Below are 20,262 nucleotides of genomic sequence, written 5' to 3' on the forward strand. Positions count from 1 at the left end.
CAGTTGCCTCGCCTCGGAGGTCGCTGCTGCTGTTGCAGCAGAAGCAATGATCATGAGAACCAGACGAGACTCGGCAATGGCAGTAGCCATGAACTAGAGAGATCAGAGAAGCAGAGGAGAGCAGAGTTCAAATGGTAGATACTCGCAATGCTCACCTCCTCCGCTACAAACAAGGGTAAAAAAACTTTTTATCAAGATGGTCGATGCGATAGCCAATTTAAGTTTAGAAAACAAGAAAGTAAACCATAACAAAATTCTCAAACACTTCATTTCTCCAATACAGTTAGTCACAAATAATCTTGAGAACACACAAACTTAAGATATAAACAAGGGCAAACAGAAAAATTCCTTGTGATGCTTTGGTGAAATTTTCAACTCATTCCTTTTCTTTGCTGATGATGCTTCAACAAAAATATATAGACTAGGCAGCGAGAAAGGCAAATACTATACATTATCAAGTGCTCTTGTGGAGAATTTTCTGGCTGTTGTCGTCTTTCAACAAGGATTGAAAGAGTACAATCTTAAAAAAAAAAAAAAAAAAATCCCTAGCCTTCAGAGCTTGCACCTTGAGATGGCAATCAAATGGCAAAGTTTGATGTTGGCAAGGACTTCGGCGAGTATAACAACTCAATATCGACAGGGTTCACTTTGATAATCTACAGTGTGTAGTCCGCATTCAGAAAACTTTCGTACTCAGTGCCTTTAAGAGCATCGACAACAACTTCCCAGTTCTCAACCTGCTTGTCCAGTGGTTTTCGGTGTATCTTAACATGACGACTCACCAGATGCCTCTGGGGTAGTCTCAAGAAATCTAGAACATCACCCAGCTTCTGGAAGGGAATGAAAGTTTTTTTTAAGAATAAGTGTAAATAACAAGTGATAGTTCTAAATAAGTTACCAGAGAACTCACAGTGCGGTTCAAGATGAGATCCTCATAGTACAAAACCATGTGTCGAGTGTCGTTGAAGTAACCCAAAGCATTTTTAACACACTCATCAGAGTACCTGAGATGGGACATCATTTGTGTTGCATTGATGGAGGGCTTATACTTTGCAAGCACATCAGCCTGAAAGTGAGTAATGCACTTATACATTATGGTGTTTGTAAGAACATATCATCTATGATTGACAAATGTAAATAAATCACCTCATATTCGGAGTGCACATGAGCTTTATGTTTGCCATTTAATTGCTTTGCTATGCGATCATGATCATTTGCAAGTTGTGAAACCATACGACGAAGTAAGTTTCTTCTGAACAAGAGTATTGCATACACCCGTCTTTCATTGAAGTATTTGACTATTTCTTCATGATTATCCATAAGACCCTGTATATCACAGGAACAATGTAATCAGCAGAGAGACTTACTTTTCTAGAGCTGAGTGCTCAAGAAAAGTCCTGAGAGATTATAATAATAAAAGAATTTTTCAATGGAAATAAGACTGTTAACAGAAGATCTAAAGAAGCTAATACAGGACACTATTGAGCAGGCAGACTCGTTAAAACGATTGTTTCTCAGAAACTGGATTGGTGGCAGCTGTACTTGTCAACTTTGTTGGGAAAAAAAATTCATGTGAAATTTAAGCTAGTCCCGTAGCAAGGGGATAATATAGAAGAGAGTCATCTTATTCCCTACTAATAAGTTTTCTATGTCTCTGGTTTTAGCTCAAACAACCCATATAAACAGGCTGGTCAGGCCGAGCCAGGCTGGGCACAAAGGCAGCTCAGGCAATGTGGCTAGGCCAGTAATGGATTGGCCCGTGTGCCACACACCGCACGCTAGCTGTACAGGACACCACACACTAAAACCAATCACAATCCTCAAGATATCATTGACATTAAATATCCCTCGTATAAGAGAATTCATGTTTGAGATTCATTAGGCATTATTATTAGTAGTGGTGAAGAAAGAGTGCAATCTAAGAAATGCAGGTTTTGGGCAACTCTTCTAGGTTGGCGGATTCCAACCTTTGCAGCATAAGAAATGCAGGTTTGCATTGCAACTCTTCTTCAAAGGTTGAAGAGACACCTTACTCGCTAAGTCAAACCTTATAATTGTTGTTGCTCAAGCAATTTAGGTTTTCACTCCTAGTAGTCTTACTCCTTTTACTGGACTCAAAAAATATAGGCTGAAGCATGACTCATCATTTTCAATGGTTGATCGTAAAGATTTTTAATTATTTGTCAAGGCATTAACAATCTTCATCTAATAGAATCTTTGGAAACATAATGCAATCTGGCACAGTACATAGATAATAACTTTTTATTGTAAAATTATTAGTTTTAATATTTAGAATATCCTGATAATGCATATAGAATTCTCTCAAATATTTTTTTATTTATTTATAGTGTAGCATATGCTTATGGTATAACTGAAAAAAAAACATTTTCATAATGTTTGATAATGCATCATCAAACAATGATGCTACTATAATTAGTTTGAAATCTGAATTTTAATCCTATATTAAATAGTAAGCTTGCTCATCTTTATTGTATTTTTTAAATTATAAATTATTATATTCGTGATTGTTCAATATAATAATTAGTGAATGTGAACATCATATTACAGTAATTATGTATATTTATCTTAAGATTTTTGGCACCAAGATTTCCAATTTATGTCACGACAATATAAACACAAGATGTAAAAAAAAAGTTCCAGTGTTGTACAACATTAATGGAACTCTGGGGAAAAAATGATATTTTAGAACTATTATATTCTGCTACACTATTCCAGTTGTTAATCATAACTTCTCATTTATTATTGTATAGTTTTAAGTAATATTAGTACATTATTTAATAAACATAAATATGATAAAAATTTAGATTAGATAATCACAATCATAAAAATATGAAAAACAAACATTGGACAATTAATAAAATATTGGATTTACATTGAAGGTGATAATATTTGTAATATATTTTGCATAGTTGTAGTTTTAAATCCAAATGTTTATTGGTAATACACAAGTAGGTTTAAGACCTAAGACCATCAATATTCTTCTTATGAGGATCGTAACATACATCCATCAGTGACTCATTCATTTGAGTCAATATAGCAGAGATCCAGATATAAATTCAAATAATGAAGTGAATGAAATAATTTAAATTTTAACTTGAATCAGTAACCAAGTGATTTACATGTTTTAGATCAGTGGAAAAGACAAACAAGGATTTACCCCTATCATTGTCCCTATGGCATATGATATCCTAATTTTTCATTTATATAAAGCACATCGAGGTTTTCTTTTAGAGAAGATAATCAAGTGCTGGATGAGTGTGCCTGCACACAATTACTTGCAGTAAAAAAAAAAATGAAAGGATAACAAACAAACAAAAAACAACTCGTACCAAAGCATTACTAGAGTAACAAAAGGCAGTAAAAATTGGATCCATTTCTCACACACCATGCTGCAAGGAAAATCTGTGGTTCAAGGGGTCTAGTCCTCAAGTGATTGCTTCACTATCAAATGTTTGGCAGGGGATAACACGAATCCTTTGTCCTTTTCCCATGTTTCTTGTTTCCATATGATTGACGGACAATGAACAGTCTCCCGATAGGCAGAACATATGGATGGAAATTGGTGGATTACACCTAATCCTCAATTGGGCATTTCTGACTTATCATAAGCCAGTAAGATATGATTGATCTTAGGGGCAAACCAAGAAACTTTGACAAACAGCCCATTGTAAACATGTATGCCGAGCCAAATATACTGATGTGCGTGTTACCATCTGCATACAGAATCTATGCTAGTAGAAAAGGGAAGCAGGAAGAGAGGTCGTTGAAACTTATCAAAGTGAAGACAACTGAAGATACAAAAGCATTGAACCTAAGAAATCGGGTGCCTAGCTAGATTTTGAAATAGTTAAATTAAAGAAAATGTAGGAAGAAAGAGACGTTAAAAGTGGTGTGCCAGAATGAAGAAATAGGTTATCATACTTAGATTCTGAGAAGACCCTAACCCAAGCAATAAGGTGCAGAGAGACGTGCCATAGCTAGCACCTTGAGAAACACACCATGGCGAGAATAAACTCAGTATAACTAATCACCAATGAGAACCAAATATATGTAACATTAGAAAAATACAAAATACTGAGATACAAATAAACTATCAAAATGACCCAGCAAAGGCACGATAAGTGGGAAGAAAATAGCTGGATCAATTAAACATGTGGAGCAATTAAATGGCATATTGCCAACAGGTAGCTGGATACGGGCAGGGGCAAGGGGTTTTTCCTCTCGCAAAAGGAAACCGCCCAATAACACATCACTAGATCTCACCTCATCCATCACCGAGCCCACCCCAGTTAGTTTGGGAAGCATTCATGTTGGGGCTTTGGATTGGATCTTAGGCATCAAGAGTAAGGTCGGTGTTCAGTCTCCCACCCAGCTCATTCTGACCCATGGTAGACCACAAGTTTCAAGTTCACATTGGAGCAAAATAACTCCCTTCAGTCGACATAAGCCTCAATCAATACCACTCAAACTATCCATGTCAAGATAGTTTCACAACTGAGTAAAATAACTTCCTCCCCCAGAAGGTTACTTGGCAGTCACCCCTTATCAAGGCCTACGCTTACACAGGCCAGATCACATATTTATAGCAAGCATATTCCAACATCTGTCTTCATGAATCCCATCAAAATTATAATTTCAATCAGTTATCCATATCTACGCTTGATACAGGGCAAGCATACAAAGAACAAGGGAGACTATCTGCAGATATCAGTTATCTACGGATATCCTATTTAACCAAGGCTTCCTATGGAAACATAAAATTTTCAATACCCTTTTTGGTAGTGTGACAGACCAAACAAAGGCATTTAGATATTAAAATGCACCTCAAAATGGCAGAGGTGCAAGAACCTGTTGATGTCATCAATCATCATGCCATTTTTCCCTAAAGAAAATGCCTTGGTAACAATTTCTGTGCAGGGGTGATTTGAACTTTCAAATAGTCCATCACTGTTTCCCTGCAAGAGTGGCATATTAAAGGCTAGATTGATCACTCCTAAACCATCATTATCACTCAGTAATCTGCAATCATTTAACTAAGCATTTGATATCTGTGCATAGAATGGAGAAAAGTCTCTCTTCCAGCAATCCATTTAATGGATAGTCCATTTCAATTTCAATGGTGCTAAAAATGGAGAGGAAACGCCCAAGTATCAAGTCTGTTTTCTCCAGAACTTGATGCCAATGATTCTACTTTGAGGACTTGTCTGCAAGGCAAACAAAGATACAGGAAATGCAAAGTTGTTGCATGACAACCAAAACTCTGTGCTACCTCAAAGGCATGCTCTTGAGATCAAGAATACCAACCAAACTAGCCTTCTGTAAGTTTACCTGTAGACCACTAGCAAATTTCAAAACAATCAAAACCAACTGATAACCTAGTCAACCCATGTCAAGATATACTTATGCTCTCAAGGCTACAGAAAAGTTAGAATTTTGTGAGCTATTTCTTTGCCCCTTTGGCATGGATCAATAGCCCCCACTTCAATGGAGTACATATATGCTTTCCTTCCTAGGTCTGAACTTTTGTAGTTTAGATATTTAAAGACCCTTGTTTGTGTGGTGTTTATCAGGGACAAACCAACCCTCTTTCCTTCCATTGAATTTTCATATTAATATATTCCTCTTAAGGTCAAACCTCAGTTAACCCTCTAGCTGAGGTCTTAGATTTGTTCGGGTTACATGATCAGGCTTCTTAATTCAACACACCTTGAGACACTAGTTCAGTGCTGAAATTCCATCTTCATGTCAGACAAGCAGCCTCAAAGAGCAAGTGACTTATTGGTATCTTAAATCTCTGGAAATGCACTGGTCTAATGGCAAAAGCACTAATTGGATATTGTTAGTTCAGTGACTAAGATATAACTTCCATATTACACCTAAAAAATAATCAATTAGAATCAGAATGCCTCCACCAATATGCTGTGGTGCTTGCAAGACCACATGGTGGGCATATAGCCTTACTTTATGCTTATGATGATAACCCTCAGTCCCAGTTGGCAGTTGCATGGAGGAGTAATCGAGGTCCTAGAAAAAGGCTCCAGCTGAGAATCTATATCTTCTCCTTTGAAATCCTGACATTGATTACTCTCCTAAGTGCCTTTCTCCTCTATTCTATGATGAGAAGACAATTATGATAACTTCAGTATTTGAGACTGAGAGTATTGTTCTTTAGGCTCAGCTTATCTCATTGAAGGAGAGGCAAGAGTGCACAGAGTTCAAGGTCCTTATCCCTGTTTACCTTGTCAAAATCTTGTGAGGATAGGGTGTTGTTTGCGAGACTCCATTAGAGTCGAAACACGTCAGTCCAAAACTAGGTGGATTCAAGTTCCTCACCCTCCTTAACAAGTTAAACTAAAATTCAGTGTTTGGTGGTTTTAGTAGCAAGAACAAGTTCATATGGTGGGTTCAGTGGTGTTTTGCAACTAACACATACCCAAAGGCATTTGTCTAGTCCCAAATTGGAAGTTTGAGTTAATATAGGGGTTATAATACTTAAACAAGTTAAATGCCATAAATTAGGTAAGCAGTTTGGATAGTAACTAGGTGCATAGGTCCATCAAATTAATGTCAGTTTTTTCTAGAATGGATAGGTGATGATGTCATGGTATTAAAGCACACCTAGCTTCAATGAGGTGTTTCAATCGGAAAGGATTGACTACTGGAATGTATTGGCCATTGGCTGGGCTCATGTGTTCTCTCATTTAGCTGCTTCCACTTTGCAGACATTTTAGTTCAAAGAGGAAGATTGGTTTGCATCTTACTTATAGACACTAAAATGGATTTCAGCAATGTATAATAGACACAATCATGCATTTTTTACCTGATTAAGCATCCATTTCAATCCAACAGCAGCCGTGCATTCATTTTTAGAAGCACTACTATACCAATCCAGATTGTAGACTTTGTCTAATGTCTGTATGATAGAGGACATGTTACTCCTCCTTTCTTTGACAGAGAAGATCTCCCCATTTGAGTTAATGTTGGGGTGGCTATTCATCAGAGTCTCAAACCAACCACTTCCAGACCTCTGCATTGACAAGATAGCGAAGAAGCGAACTGGTGTACATGCACACTCATCCCTGAATGTTTAAAACAATCACCTAACAAAATGTAGAATACCAACCAGAATTGATAACTTGGAGATTTCAATACCTGCTAAAAGTTGCTGGTCTTGGGTAATGCACATAAGAAATTTCAGATGGTGAGATACCAGGATCACTACAAGATTCTTTTGTTACCTCAAACTTCACTACTCTAGGCATGCTCTGGTTTCCAATTTGCTTCAGGCACACTAAGCATATATAGACGCCACAGATCATAGTGGCACTTACCACAGACATTCTCAATGCAAGGTGTGATTTTTTTGGTGGCTTTATTACGCTTAACTCCTGAAAATGATGAAAGAGAGAATGTACAGGCAATTAGGTATTTTATCCAGATAAAATGCAATGGTTTCACGGTTAAAAAGAAATTTAATAGTTAACGATGATTGGATAGGTGAAATAAAAATGAAAGATCCAGCACCAAATGAATACTTAGTTGGAAAAAATGTCACTAGCCAAACAGAAATATTTTAAGTGTAGGCGAAGCTAGAAGATATACGAAACTTATCTCAGCTGAGTTTCTCTGATTAGCATAAGTTGAACAATTCATACAGCATACAAAAGCAAAAGAAACCCTAATCTCAATAACAGATGTTAAATACTTTATTACCACTGAAGATAATGCTGTTAGCAAGATCGAAAGCAAGGAATTTAAACACTTTCTGGAGAGTGGATTGAAGGACAAACAGACTAAATAACGCATCATGAAACCTAAGAAAAATCACAACTTGACTTAGAGTAAGTGGGCAAAAATATCTTCGTTGAACGAGAACAAATCAAAGAAGCCAAAACCAAAACAGGATCAAAATCCTAACTTTCCAGTGTCTATGAGTAAACACAAGGCGTTGGATAAAAAAAAAGAGCTCAAATGAAAATCAAGAAAGGAGAACGCGTACTTTACTCAAAAAGAAGCACTCCTCAGCCATTTCGCCTTTTTTATGTTCGCCGACGAGAAAGGAAGACATATGCGAAGGAGGAAGAACAATATGAACTGTATCGCCTTCACTCCGCTTGAAGGTGAGATTTTTTAAGAACCGGGGAGCGAAAGCCTCGAGAAGCAGAAGACGGCGCACGCTGCGGTGTGAATTCCGGGAGCATCAAAAACCGAGGCGGGGTTTGGTATCCCCGCACCGAAGCATTAATCCGCCACGTGAGCTAGCGGCATTGCCCCCATCCCCCCCAAATCACGCCGCGCGGCACTCTCTCCCCTTTTCGCCTTCCTCCCGCCCGAAACCCTCGTCTCTCCCCTTCGGATCCTCCTGTACGCCGAGCGAGAGGCGGCAGGCGACAAGGTCTGAGAAAACCGAGAGACAGCAAAAAAACAGAGACGGCAGAGAAAAAGCCAACCAAATAGGGAAGAATCGAGACGACAGAAAGAAAGGTAAGAAAAAAAAAGACGTAATTCACAAGAGGAAGCTCAAGATTAGGGGAGATGTAAGCTCTTGCTTAGATTTGCGGAAGCTAATGCAGGGAAGAAAATCAGCATCCTATCGCGACGTTGATTCAATCACATGAATTACAAAATTCGGACAGATCGAACGTCCAACGTCGAGGTTTTGAGCTGATGGGACTTTTCTGCGACGCGCTATTTTCTGACTGAGTCCCAAATTTGGGGGCGGGTTGACCCGACTCGACGGCTCGGTCAGTTATATTAATCAACGATCTTCGGCTTAATTGAGCAATGAAACCGGCGTCCGCGAGCTAAGCACTGAGCTCAGCACGACGTTGTGGCAATTTCTAACAGCGATGGTCTAACGACTGCAACTGCGAGCCAATTGGTTGATGGATTTCGCGACCCGTTAATTACTCGGTAATTATTGTTTTTATAAAAAAAAAAGTATTCTTAGAATCGTTAAAAATATATTTCTTTTTTTAAAAAAATAAAAATAAATTATTTTATTATATTTTTTATACTGAAAATATAAAAAAATAACTTAATTAAAAAAATTATACATAAAATAGCTTTATATATATTTTTAATAAATTAGTTAAAATTACTTAACGAAAAGAATCATAATAATAGTTATAGCAGTCAATTAAATAATTATTGTAATTATAATAGTTAATTATCTCACCTATATCAGTTATTTATTGACTATTATATTTATAGCAATGATTGTTTTTTCAATATTTACTGAACCGCTTGAGTAAATTTGATATTATCTAAATCACCTACCCACTTATAAAATTAATATATTCCTAAAAACTTCTCTTTAATATATATTTATATTCAGAATCTAAATTTAATAACCTAAATTAAGAATAAAAAATTAAATTAAATTTTTAAAATTTTATTTTATTAATTTAAAATTTTATTATTTTCAATTTATATTGGCTAATTCAGATCAGATCATAGATATATTTTTAAAAAATTTTAAAAGTATATTAATTTTGATTTAAAGTAATTCAAAATTTTCTAAATTTATCGGTCAATTTATCTAAAATTAATTGATAAACTTACCCCATTCAAAATTTTAAAATTTTATTATTTTTTGAATAAGAGGAGTTTAATCGTCAATTTGGGTTAGGCCCGCCAGGTTGGCCTACCCTACCAAGTAATTTAGACGGATTGGGTTGAAATTTTATCAACCCATTCTAAGATGGGTTGACCCGCCTAGGCCCGCGACCCGCGTGGGTTGGCCCGCGGCGGACTTGAGTTGGCTCGTGGATTGAGAAAGTTTATTTATTTATTTTAAATTTTAAAATTAAAATAGAAAACTCAATAAATTAGTGTGTTTAATCTATTTAAATTATAATTCAAGTTTAAAAATTATAATTAAATTTAAAATTTTCAACTTAACCAATTTAAATTATAATTCAAACTTAAAATTTTTATTTGTATTTTATTTTTTAACAGACCCGTGCGTTGGCCCGTCTAACCTACGGCCCTCCTTGAATTGGGTTGGATTAGAGATTTTCTAACTCGTCAAGTTGATGAGTTGGCCCGCTCTACCATAAGTTGATCCGTTTGATAGCTCTAGCTAAAAATTTGTTAGTAGTGTTAGTTAGTAAGAATTATTATCTTAAATTTAATATAAAATTGTGATAAATTTTATTAAATTTTTATAAATTTAAAAATTTATCATTCTCAATTTACGTTATCAAATTTAAATTCAAAGACATAAATACATAAAAAGATTTTTAAAAATATATTAATTTTAATTTTAAGTGATTAAACGTCTCTAAATTTATCAATCTATCAATGAATTTCGGATAAAATTGACAGATGTATTTAAAAAGAAAAAAAATATTTCAAGAATATAATATATGATTTAAATATTATAAAAATGAGATACGTGATTTGAATAATATCGAAACTAACCATTACCATGCGGTTCAGTAAGTACATATTGTTATTTTTTAAAGAAAATCAGCACCTTTTAACAATTCTCATAATTAAAAAGTACCCTAAGAAAGAAAATGAAATCGAACGCACAACAGCTTTGACTAGGCCAACTTGGCCTGATTTTCAAGGAGAAAACTATAGCTCCTCTTCCTCTCTGGGCTTTTAAAAACTGTAAAGTCGTCCCCGGGGCAATGGTGCAACGATAGGACATCCGGATTGTAACTCAGGGATCCGTGATTCGATCCCTAGCTACGGCGTATTTGCAGGAATTTTCCTTCAAATGGGGAACGCAATCAAAGGATGTTGGGCATCTGGATTGACCACCGTATGCGCTTCCCGATTTACCCTGATGGTCGGTGGGAAACTTCCGTGGGACCGGACCGACCACCCCAGAGATGTGGCTACTGGGATTATCATTTTTTTTTAAAAAAAACTGTAAAGTCTCGTTCCAACTATACAAAACAGCTCAAGTGGCCGCCACGAAATATAAAATAAAATAAAAAGGTCACATTCTTAACTTACCATATCGCCACTTGAACCCCACTCTCGTATTCTTCTTACAAATAAAATAATTTGGAGAATCTATCAAAAATGGGACTTCGATTTTTGTCCCCAAAATTCTCCAAACTGATCTAGTGAATGTTGCGTCGTCCAAATAATCCTTTCTTTGTGTCTTTGAAGCATACAATACAATGCAATTTCTGTTCTACGCATCCCACGCTAGCTATCCATGAAGCACACGCAACTATATATCCTGATTCATTCTCTAAACTTAGTTGTCCTTTAACTATCACTGACGTTTCGACAACAATCACCAACTTTTGTGGTGGAATTAGTCAAGAAATGAAATCCAATTTTCCTCACCAAACAGAGACTTTTTTGTTTTCTTCTTAGACTACACAGGCTGTAGGAGTTTGACAAGTGATCATCTTACAATCAGAATAAGCATGACTGTTTCTGATCAATTAAGCCCGAAATTGAAGCCGGATGAAAGTCAATGCAATACACTGTGCCAGGAATATGACAAATTAACTTCAATCGACTAGCTAGGTGCATATTCTTGAACTAACAGTTCTGTGAAAAATAGAGCAAAAGAGATGTCGTCTGTAGCACTAATTAACTGCAGTTCCATTAAACTAGTGAATTAGCAGTTTAGCAACTCAAGCAAAGTTCATATACAGAAAACACTACGAAAAAGGAGTGATATTTAAGTTAACAAGCATTTGGTATTGAGTGATAATGCCCTTGGAAAAAAAAAAGAGGAAAACAAACAAACTGAATGGAATCGATCATAAAAGAGAATGTGATGACAATTCCCTCGAGAAGGGACTCTGTCTAGGAGAGAATTTGATATTATACAACATGAAAAAACTAGAGATATGCAACAAACTTTATAAAGCTTGGTTTCCAAGTCATGAACTGGCCCAATTAATCTGAATAGTGAGTTCTCTACCAAGATATTTGTCCTAAACTGAAAGGTTTAATATCTGATGGAGGTTTATTTCAAATAATTCAAAATATGTTGAAATTTGGGAGGAAATAAAATCATCTTCAAATTGGACATCGCCAAATATCTCAACTAGCCAAGTTCAATTCTTGAATAAGCATCCCTTAGTACTTGATATGAGTGTCGAAGTGTCGCGTCAGTAAAACCAACCAAACTTTAACATTCTTTTTCTTTTAGTTCATCGAATCTTGGATCATTAGAAGACGGATCTAGCTTTTAGAGAGGAGGAGCCCAAACAAGCAAAAAAGATACCATCAAACAAGAATAATGGAAACAACCGATGCAAATGAGTAGTTTAAGTTATGGTTAAGACAATCATAAGTAAATGGAGCATTTTAATTACTAGATAACATCCATGCGAGAACAATAAAGGTGTAGAATTTTAATGTTTAATTTTGATTTTAACAATTTACAGGAAAGAGAGAATTATTAAAGCTGAGATTACTAAGAACAAAATTCTAGATAAAAAAATATTGAAAAATTAGATGTTGTGGATTTAAATAAAAAAGACGCAGTGGAATTAATAATGATAGTAACAACCTATTATCTATAATATTTTACGATATTATAACAATTATAATAATAAATTATCTTTTTTAAAAAATACATACAATCTTTAACATTTACAGTTTCTATAATGCTCCATTAATATAAAATTTTGCAGTATGAGAGGCTATAAGAAATCAAAAGTTAATTGAACTTATCCTTTTTTGATTGAAGTTTTAAATTTATGATATACTCTTCACATTTTGTATTTTTTTTCTAATTGTTATAAATGTTACTTGCCTATAAAAATTTAAATTATCTCTGTTATGTTATTAATTGTATTTTGTTGGATAAGTATTAACTTTAAATATCATTTTGATGTAGGGTTTTTTTTATTCATTTATGCCGTACCCAATTAATGTAGACTACATAACAGTCATCCCATTGTCCAATTGATGTATTATTGTTGTTAATTACTATTCAATGGGAGTATTGATGTAATTTTATAGAGTCATTTGATTTGAATGTGAATGCTTCTTAAAGAACACAAGACAGATGATAACATGAATAATCAGCAGTTTTGGATTCCTATATATCCACTCATCTACATTCTCACTCAGCATAACTAGTAAACTAGGGAGCAAAATGTCTGGAAAATTATGCCTAAACAGCAATGCAGCAGTATGGAGTGCATTCAAACTTTCTATAATCAGAATGACAATGCGAAGGCATAGTAATGTAAGCAGTAAGTCCAAATTGCTTGACTTTCACACTGTAAATCACACAAACTTTCTCATATAAACATATTTGTCAAATCGTCTAACTAAAGGCATTACAATCTCGCACCATTTTGAAAAGAGACATCAGCTTATTATACGTATAGTAATATAGAGCAGCAACCTGATCACTGGCGATTGTATATTCAACATTATTACCTACTTAATTGGTTGAGACTTTTTCTGGCCTAAGATTGAACCTATTGTTGGTACAAATAATTTCTTCTTTTTCCTTGTCTTCACTTCAGATACGCCATTGTCTGAACCATCTTCTGAAATGTATTGCTTGGAATCAGCCATAGAATTGAATCCAACACCTTTTTCGCTCTTGGTAAAGCTTTGTAATCCACTGGGCTGATCGAGAGTCTTAGGCGTGATCCTTTGAGGATTTACTCCACCCTTAGCATCATTACTAGCTCTCCTTCGCCGTTCATGCTCAGCTCTCCATTTCCTCAGTTCTTGTTCAGCACCCAACTTTCCTTCCTTGGCCTTCTCAGCCTGCTCTGTCGCAACACTAAATGTTTCTTTCTGTAACTCCATCTCTCTTAATGCTTCATTTAGTCTCTCTAAGCTCCTTTGCTCAGACTGTTTAGCCACCTCAATCTGTGCAATTGCAGCTGTTATTCTTTCATGGGCAAGCTCTTCAGCTTCATGAGCTCTCTTGCTGAGATTGAAGTACTCATCCAATGGAAGAGTCACACTGTGAGGAGAATCATCAGCACAGATGCTTGCAGCTTGCTCACTCTCTTGCAGTGCTTTAATTGCCGCAAGTGCCAACCTCTCTGATGCTTTTGCTGCCTCTATTTCCTTCAAAGCTGCATGTAATCTGATGTCTATTGTGCTTGCGCTAGCTTTTGCTTGATCTGCTTCTTCTTTGGATTTCCTTAGTTCCTCTCGTGCCATCTGAGCAGCAGTCTTGGCTTCATCAGCTTCTTGAGCTGCCTGTTGCAACAATTTGGGCAGCTCTACCATCTTTTCTCTGGCTGCCTTTTCCTTCAATCGAACAACTTCCAGATCTTGTTTGGTCCTATCAAGCTCAGATTCAAGAGAAGAAACTGCTATAGATGCCATTGCTTCTCTCTGTTGCAAGTTGACAAGGGATGCCCTTTCTTTGTCTAGCTCAGATTTTAGGGATGAAGCTGCAACTCTCAGACAAGCAACCTCATCTTTGGCTTTCACAATACTAGCTTTTACTTCCTCAATTTCTTTTTTAGTTGAAGCTAATAATTGAATGGAGTCCTGTGTTTTCTTCGTCTCTTCTAAATCATCTGGCAGTTTGTTTTCAGTGGTCTCAGATTCTTGATTTAACTTTGATTCCATATACGATGATAGTTCAGCTTTGAGATTGAACAATAAAGAAGATGCCGTCTCTAGCTTAGATTTCAGATCTTTTGTCAACGAAAGTTGATGGTTAAGTTGCTTCACCTCTTCCTCAGCGTCCTTTAGTTCCTTTTCCCATGCAAGACAATCTTGCTCTCTTGCCAGGGATGCACCAATCCTATGTTCTTCTGCTTCGAGATGTGCAGCATGGGCCAACTCTAGTGATTCCTTTGATGTGATGAGTTCAAGTGTCAGTTCCTCAGCTGTCTTCTCAATCTCCTTTATTGTATAAGTAGCATTTTTAGCATTTTTTAGTGCCACATCTCTTTCATTAACCAAGGAGATGTACTCTCCTCGTAGAGATTCCAGCTCAGTGTTTACTGTCTTCAATTCTGCAACTGCTGCTTCATGCCTTGTTTTAGCAACCTCGCGTTGTGCTTTAGCAGCAACACTAGATTCATTTGCAATTCCTTGCTCCATTTCTTTGACCCTCAGTTGAGCCAACTCCAAATCCTGCTTTGCCTGTGCTTCTTCAGTCTGGGCTTTCTCAAGGTTTAGCTTTAGCTCTTCTACAATCCTATTGGTTCTATCCAGCTCTTCAAGCACCTGTACTTTACTCTCCTCTGCCGCTTCAGATTGTTTTCTGCTTTCAGGAACTTCTGCTTGGATCCTCTCAAGTTCCAACTGGACTAGCTTACGTTTCTGAATATAGCAATTCAAATCTTAAGCCTTTTGGATAATTTCCATTCAATTGTTTATTTGAAATCAATACAGAGTCAATTGGAGTAACTAATCTAACAGATGAATATTCTTCTTTGAAATTAAAAGGTCAGAGAAGATAGTGCAAGAAAGCTGCAAAAGGTGTGACCAGAAATTTTGCATGCAAAACATGCTGGAATCAGTGCATCTGCCTAGGTATAAAACGGAAAGTTCTAACAGAATATGGAAAGTATATGAGTCTAGTGCATAACTTTTTTTATGAAAAAAAAGAGAAAGATGAAGATAAATACAAACAAACAATGATTTTGTTAGGATCTTTTATGAGAAAGATACTAATTATCCAAGGGAATGGTCATTACCTCCAAAGTATTTTTCTTGTGCGCTTTCCAATCAACAATTCCTCCAAACTTGGTGACAGCCTCCTTGACAGATTCAAAAGGTGCAGCAGTGTCGACAATGCCTCTGTTTGAGTTTACACTGACCTTTTTTACAGGTTTGGCAGATGAAGCTAATTCAGTTGCTGCCTTCTTTTGAATTCTACCATCATTGTTAGGGACATTGAGCTTGTTGGGCAACAAAACCAAGTTCACTTCAATCTCTCTACTGCTATTGGAGGCCATCAAATCAGGTATTATCTGAGCATCAACTAGTTCAACAGATGCACCTTCTCGAAGTTGGTTTTGAATACTCATGGACCCATTTTCTTCAACCTGATTTGCAGAATCCTTCAAATTCAATCCCTCCTGATGATTTCTACCATCTATCTCATCTGTAACTGTATCTTGCCCTAATAATGTGACATCAGAAAATAGCTCAGGCTTCTCGATGACAGATTCCTGCTGCTCATTAGTTGTTGCTCCTTGATAGTGATCTATGACCACATTTTCTTCATGATGTGAGATATTTGGAGGTCCAATATTAGGGAGAGCTTCTGATGGATTGTCCATTGTGAGAGGAGATTCTCTAGAGAAATTTGCTTCATTCACTTTTACAGGTCCTTCACTCGAGAGAGATTCTGATGGATTACCCATAGTCACAGGAAATTCTCCAGAGAAATTTGCTTCCTTGTCTTTTGCTTCTTCCATTGCTTACAAGTGGGATACCTTTAAAGTTACTTCTGTATTTCATGTGGAAAAGACTGAGTCTTAAAACGTTCCAAGAAGCAAAAGAACATCAGTGGGTGTAGAAAAGTTCAGAAAACTTTGACATTAGTTCAGAAATTGAACTTTCACATACTCCAGCCTTTTCATTTTAATTTTCTAAGCAAATAAATAGCTACTAACCAACTAGATTTCAGAAAAATTCCTGCATAAGTTGTTACTGAAAAGTTGTTACCAGATTAAGAATTTAACATGTCAAACACATGGTGGAAAATTTAAAGCTAAGTTGACGTTAGTTCCAAATATCACTGTTCTGCCCCAATATTTTGAAAGTCTTGGATGTATTTATAACTAGTCTACAATGGTGGAAAATTTAACTCAAAATACTCCTACCCACAAAAAATATTTTGTTAGCTATTACTCACATAATAGTAATCTCTTAAATCAATCACAATGGAAAAATCTGGCTCATGCTTATGTAATATCTGTTCCACTATTAATTTAGGATTTCATCATACTCTGAAAAAAGAATCATTTTTCTGTCACTCGGTTATTGGTTTTTTGTTGATATTCCACATAGAGGTTGAGGAAAGTAGGATCTGATATTCACATGCATTGCAGCTTCATGATTTACCATCAAATATCAATACCTTTTAAATGGAAACTCAACATCAATCATGTTTCCATTATCCTTAATCTGGTTTCACACACATGCATGGAACATGTACTCAAGCAAAACCAACCACATCATGATTCCCTCTTTTCCTAATTGACTAATATCATATTTCAAATTGTAGCTAGCATTGTAAGTATCTCATAGGATATCTTTTATAAAAAGAAATATTGCAATATATCATTACCTAAGTTTATCGAAATTAGTGCTTAGTTCAAATTGACTACTTTCGAGATTACAACAGGAATTACCCTTGAAATATTTCAGATCTGAACTGGTAAGAAAAACCAACATGGGACTTGAAGGTTAAGTCACCACTTATATCATAACTATTTTTTTTTTCTTTTCTCAAAACATCATAACTCAATAATAGAGCCAGTATGTTCATCATACTTTTAGGTCTAAGCCATACAAGTTCATAGATGTAATCTTACCATAACAGTCTCATAGATTACAAATGTTCGATGATTCATATCTTGTGGGAGTAACCAGTGCTTGAATTACTCTTTACCAATAACATAATTTCAGGGATTGCTATCAAGTAGCAGGCTTAGATATTTGCCATTTCAAATAATTTATATATTCCTCCTTTGCTTTTGAATAATAAATTCTGAAACACTTCCAGTAGAGTGCTCTTGAAATGTCATGCGATGCATAGGTCAGGTACTAGTGATGAAGTGTATGCATCACTGACAAAAATGTCCTTGAAGATGTGTTAGGAGAGGCAGGCACTAGTGATGATGTCAAAATAACATGGTATCATCTACTTGGATCGCAAAAGGTGATTCAGAAAATGCAGGAGATGTTGCTACAGAATTTTTTTTTCATTCTGAAGGGAAAGGAAGGGTTAAAACTCACCCAATCGGAGGCTGAATTTAAACACAAAAAGTTGGCAAGAACTTCCATTTTAACTATATATGAATTGATTGAGAAAGACTTACAGGAAATAAAATGTTTTAAGCAGAATGTCTAACGAACCATTTGACTGACTAAAAAAACTGGTAACCGATGACTGCAAGCCATGCCCTATCTTATATTAGTGTTTTTTCTGTGGATCAGCTCCAGTCGGCAGAAAAGAAAACTGGCAAAGATTAAGCACGACAACACTAAGAACTCACTAGGTACTTTATCAATTCAAATTATGTTCTAATCTTGTGTTTTGTCAGTGTGAATAATCACTGCATAATACAGACAAAAAGGGCCAAGTGATTATGCTTTAAGATACGTAAAATCAGTCTTCAACCCCAAAATACAGTTCGAAAGAAAGACTAGACAATCAACCAAAAAAACAAAAGGGGGGCGGGGCGGTGGAGGAACCAAGGAAATCCTCATCCTGTTGCAAAAATGAAATTGAGAAAAAGGTTCGATCCTTAAACAGGTAACCTTAAATAGTTGAATATCTAAACAAGAGGCACATAGTAGAAGCTAATTGCTCACTTGGGTTCATCAATCTCCTAAAATTTCTTGAGCAAAAAACACAACTCAAGCTTAAGCTTCAACACCTCAAAATTACACCTTTCTTCAAGGATTCAGTAGCGAAACCCCAATTTTCTTATCAAGAATCAGAAAGTACTGCTAAAAACAAGAAAGTAAGACTCACTCAGTTCTCTTTTGGCAACAAACTGTTGCATGAACGGCTTTTTCCGACGCCGAAAGGACAAAAGGCGAGAAATTGGTGAAAGCGAGAAAAGGGAAGGGATCGAAGGAGACGAGCCTGCGAGGAGTTCGAGCCGATGAGTAACAGGAGAGGATCCCTTCACAATTCCCAATCCATATCTCCGGATAACACGCTCTCTTCCAAGCTCTTGCTTCCCCTTCTACTTCTCGCCATCGTTGTCCAATTTTTCTTCTTTCTTCTTTTTCTTCTAAATTATTTCTTGTGTACGTTAATAACGCATCGAGTCATCCTCGCTTTATTATTTTTAATTTTGTTTTTCGTAAACTTTTGTCACGTCAAATTTCTAACTCGAAACATTACCTTCCTTTCGATTGGTCACATCACTATTTCTCCAATCAATAAAAAGGTGGAATTGAGGCTAAATCTACATTGGTGCGAAGAACAAGGCTGATTTGATCTTCTTTGCGCGAGTGGTTGACGACACGCCGCCACCTCGCCACCCACTTCCGCACCCGCGGACTCCAGGCCTTTCTGAATTTTCTTTAAAAAAAAAAATCAAAAAGACTGTAAGCAAGCGCCGAGCCTCAGTCGCTTATTTAAACTTATTTATTAAAAATAATACGCTTTTTGTCAAGCTCAATAATAAATATTGTATATTTATAAAGATAAATCTATAGAATGCGTCGTTACAAACTGTGTTGTATTTTTACATATAAATTATTTACAAGTTATAAGCTAAAATATATGACTATTTAAGTTTATTTATTTTAATTTATAATTTCTAAATAGACATAAATGAGCATTTATGGATTTCACAGACATCCTCACAATAACATCCATATTTATTAAAATCACAAAAGGGCCTCTTTTTTTTAAATATTCCTAAAACAAGTATTTTAAAATTATCTAAATTTACACAAGTATTATTTGACTAAATTATGCATTTTTATTATGTAAAATACCAATTCGAATAAATCGAGGGAAAAAAAAATCAAAAGTGAAACAAATATTCTAAACAAAGAGAGAGGAATGAGTGTGAGGAATAATTATGATAAGAAAAAAAGGATAATAATTAGTATTTGTAGGGGCGGTAGTGTGGACCAGACGTGCTTCATGTAGCGGAATAATGAATTGGACCGGAAGTGAACCGGTCTCAATCCGGCTTATTTCGATTACAGTGGATTGCAAAAAGTAATTTAACAAATCATTTAGTCGGCCGTAAAGCTTAGTTGGCATTTTCAACTGTAAACTGATCTATTTTTTTTCTGAGTTTTAAAGTAATTCTTAATTTAGCTCTAAATTTTGATAATTGACTTAATTAATTTTTTAATAACATTTCGTTTAGGATGTTTCTCTTACACTTTCATGGTTCATTTATCCTAATTTATTTCTTGTCTATCCTATTCAATTCACCTAGTCTATTAACTCATGTAGCCTTCTTGACCTATCTATCTTATTTTAATATGTTCTACTTAATCCACTTTATCCTTTTAATTATTGGTTAACTAAGATGTATTTGGTGGAGATTCAAATATAAAAGCAAAAAGTTTTATTTGGAACAATAATACTGTTTATAAAGGAGAATAAGAGAA

The 20,262-nt window shown here is 35.7% G+C and overlaps 2 protein-coding genes across 3 annotated transcripts; both read right to left on the bottom strand.

Annotated features, from left to right (window-relative positions):
• Positions 1-262: 262 nt before the first annotated feature.
• Positions 263-8,627, bottom strand: LOC141839227 (uncharacterized). Its single transcript, XM_074726925.1, has 6 exons — positions 8,021-8,627; positions 7,174-7,409; positions 6,842-7,100; positions 1,147-1,326; positions 911-1,066; positions 263-830 (listed from the first exon to the last, which is right to left on the bottom strand). The coding sequence occupies exons 1-6, from the start codon at positions 8,087-8,089 to the stop codon at positions 657-659; spliced, it is 1,074 nt and encodes a 357-aa protein (XP_074583026.1). The 5' UTR covers positions 8,090-8,627; the 3' UTR covers positions 263-656.
• A 4,575-nt stretch (positions 8,628-13,202) lies between these two features.
• On the bottom strand, positions 13,203-18,908 carry LOC141839075 (protein WEAK CHLOROPLAST MOVEMENT UNDER BLUE LIGHT 1-like). 2 transcript variants are annotated; one of them, XM_074726733.1, is made up of 3 exons: positions 18,767-18,908; positions 15,639-16,396; positions 13,203-15,261 (listed from the first exon to the last, which is right to left on the bottom strand). In XM_074726733.1, exons 2-3 carry the CDS (start codon positions 16,362-16,364, stop codon positions 13,399-13,401), a joined length of 2,589 nt encoding a protein of 862 aa, XP_074582834.1. In that variant the 5' UTR covers positions 16,365-16,396; positions 18,767-18,908; the 3' UTR covers positions 13,203-13,398. The 2 variants fall into 2 exon arrangements, with proteins under 2 accessions (XP_074582834.1, XP_074582833.1); XM_074726732.1 differs by having other exon boundaries at positions 18,653-18,908.
• Between the last annotated feature and the right edge of the window lie 1,354 nt (positions 18,909-20,262).

This window comes from Curcuma longa, chromosome 11, assembly GCF_044706935.1.
Source record: "Curcuma longa cultivar G26 ecotype Majalengka, Jawa Barat chromosome 11, ITB_CL_G26_1.1, whole genome shotgun sequence".
Lineage (NCBI taxonomy): Eukaryota > Viridiplantae > Streptophyta > Magnoliopsida > Zingiberales > Zingiberaceae > Curcuma > Curcuma longa.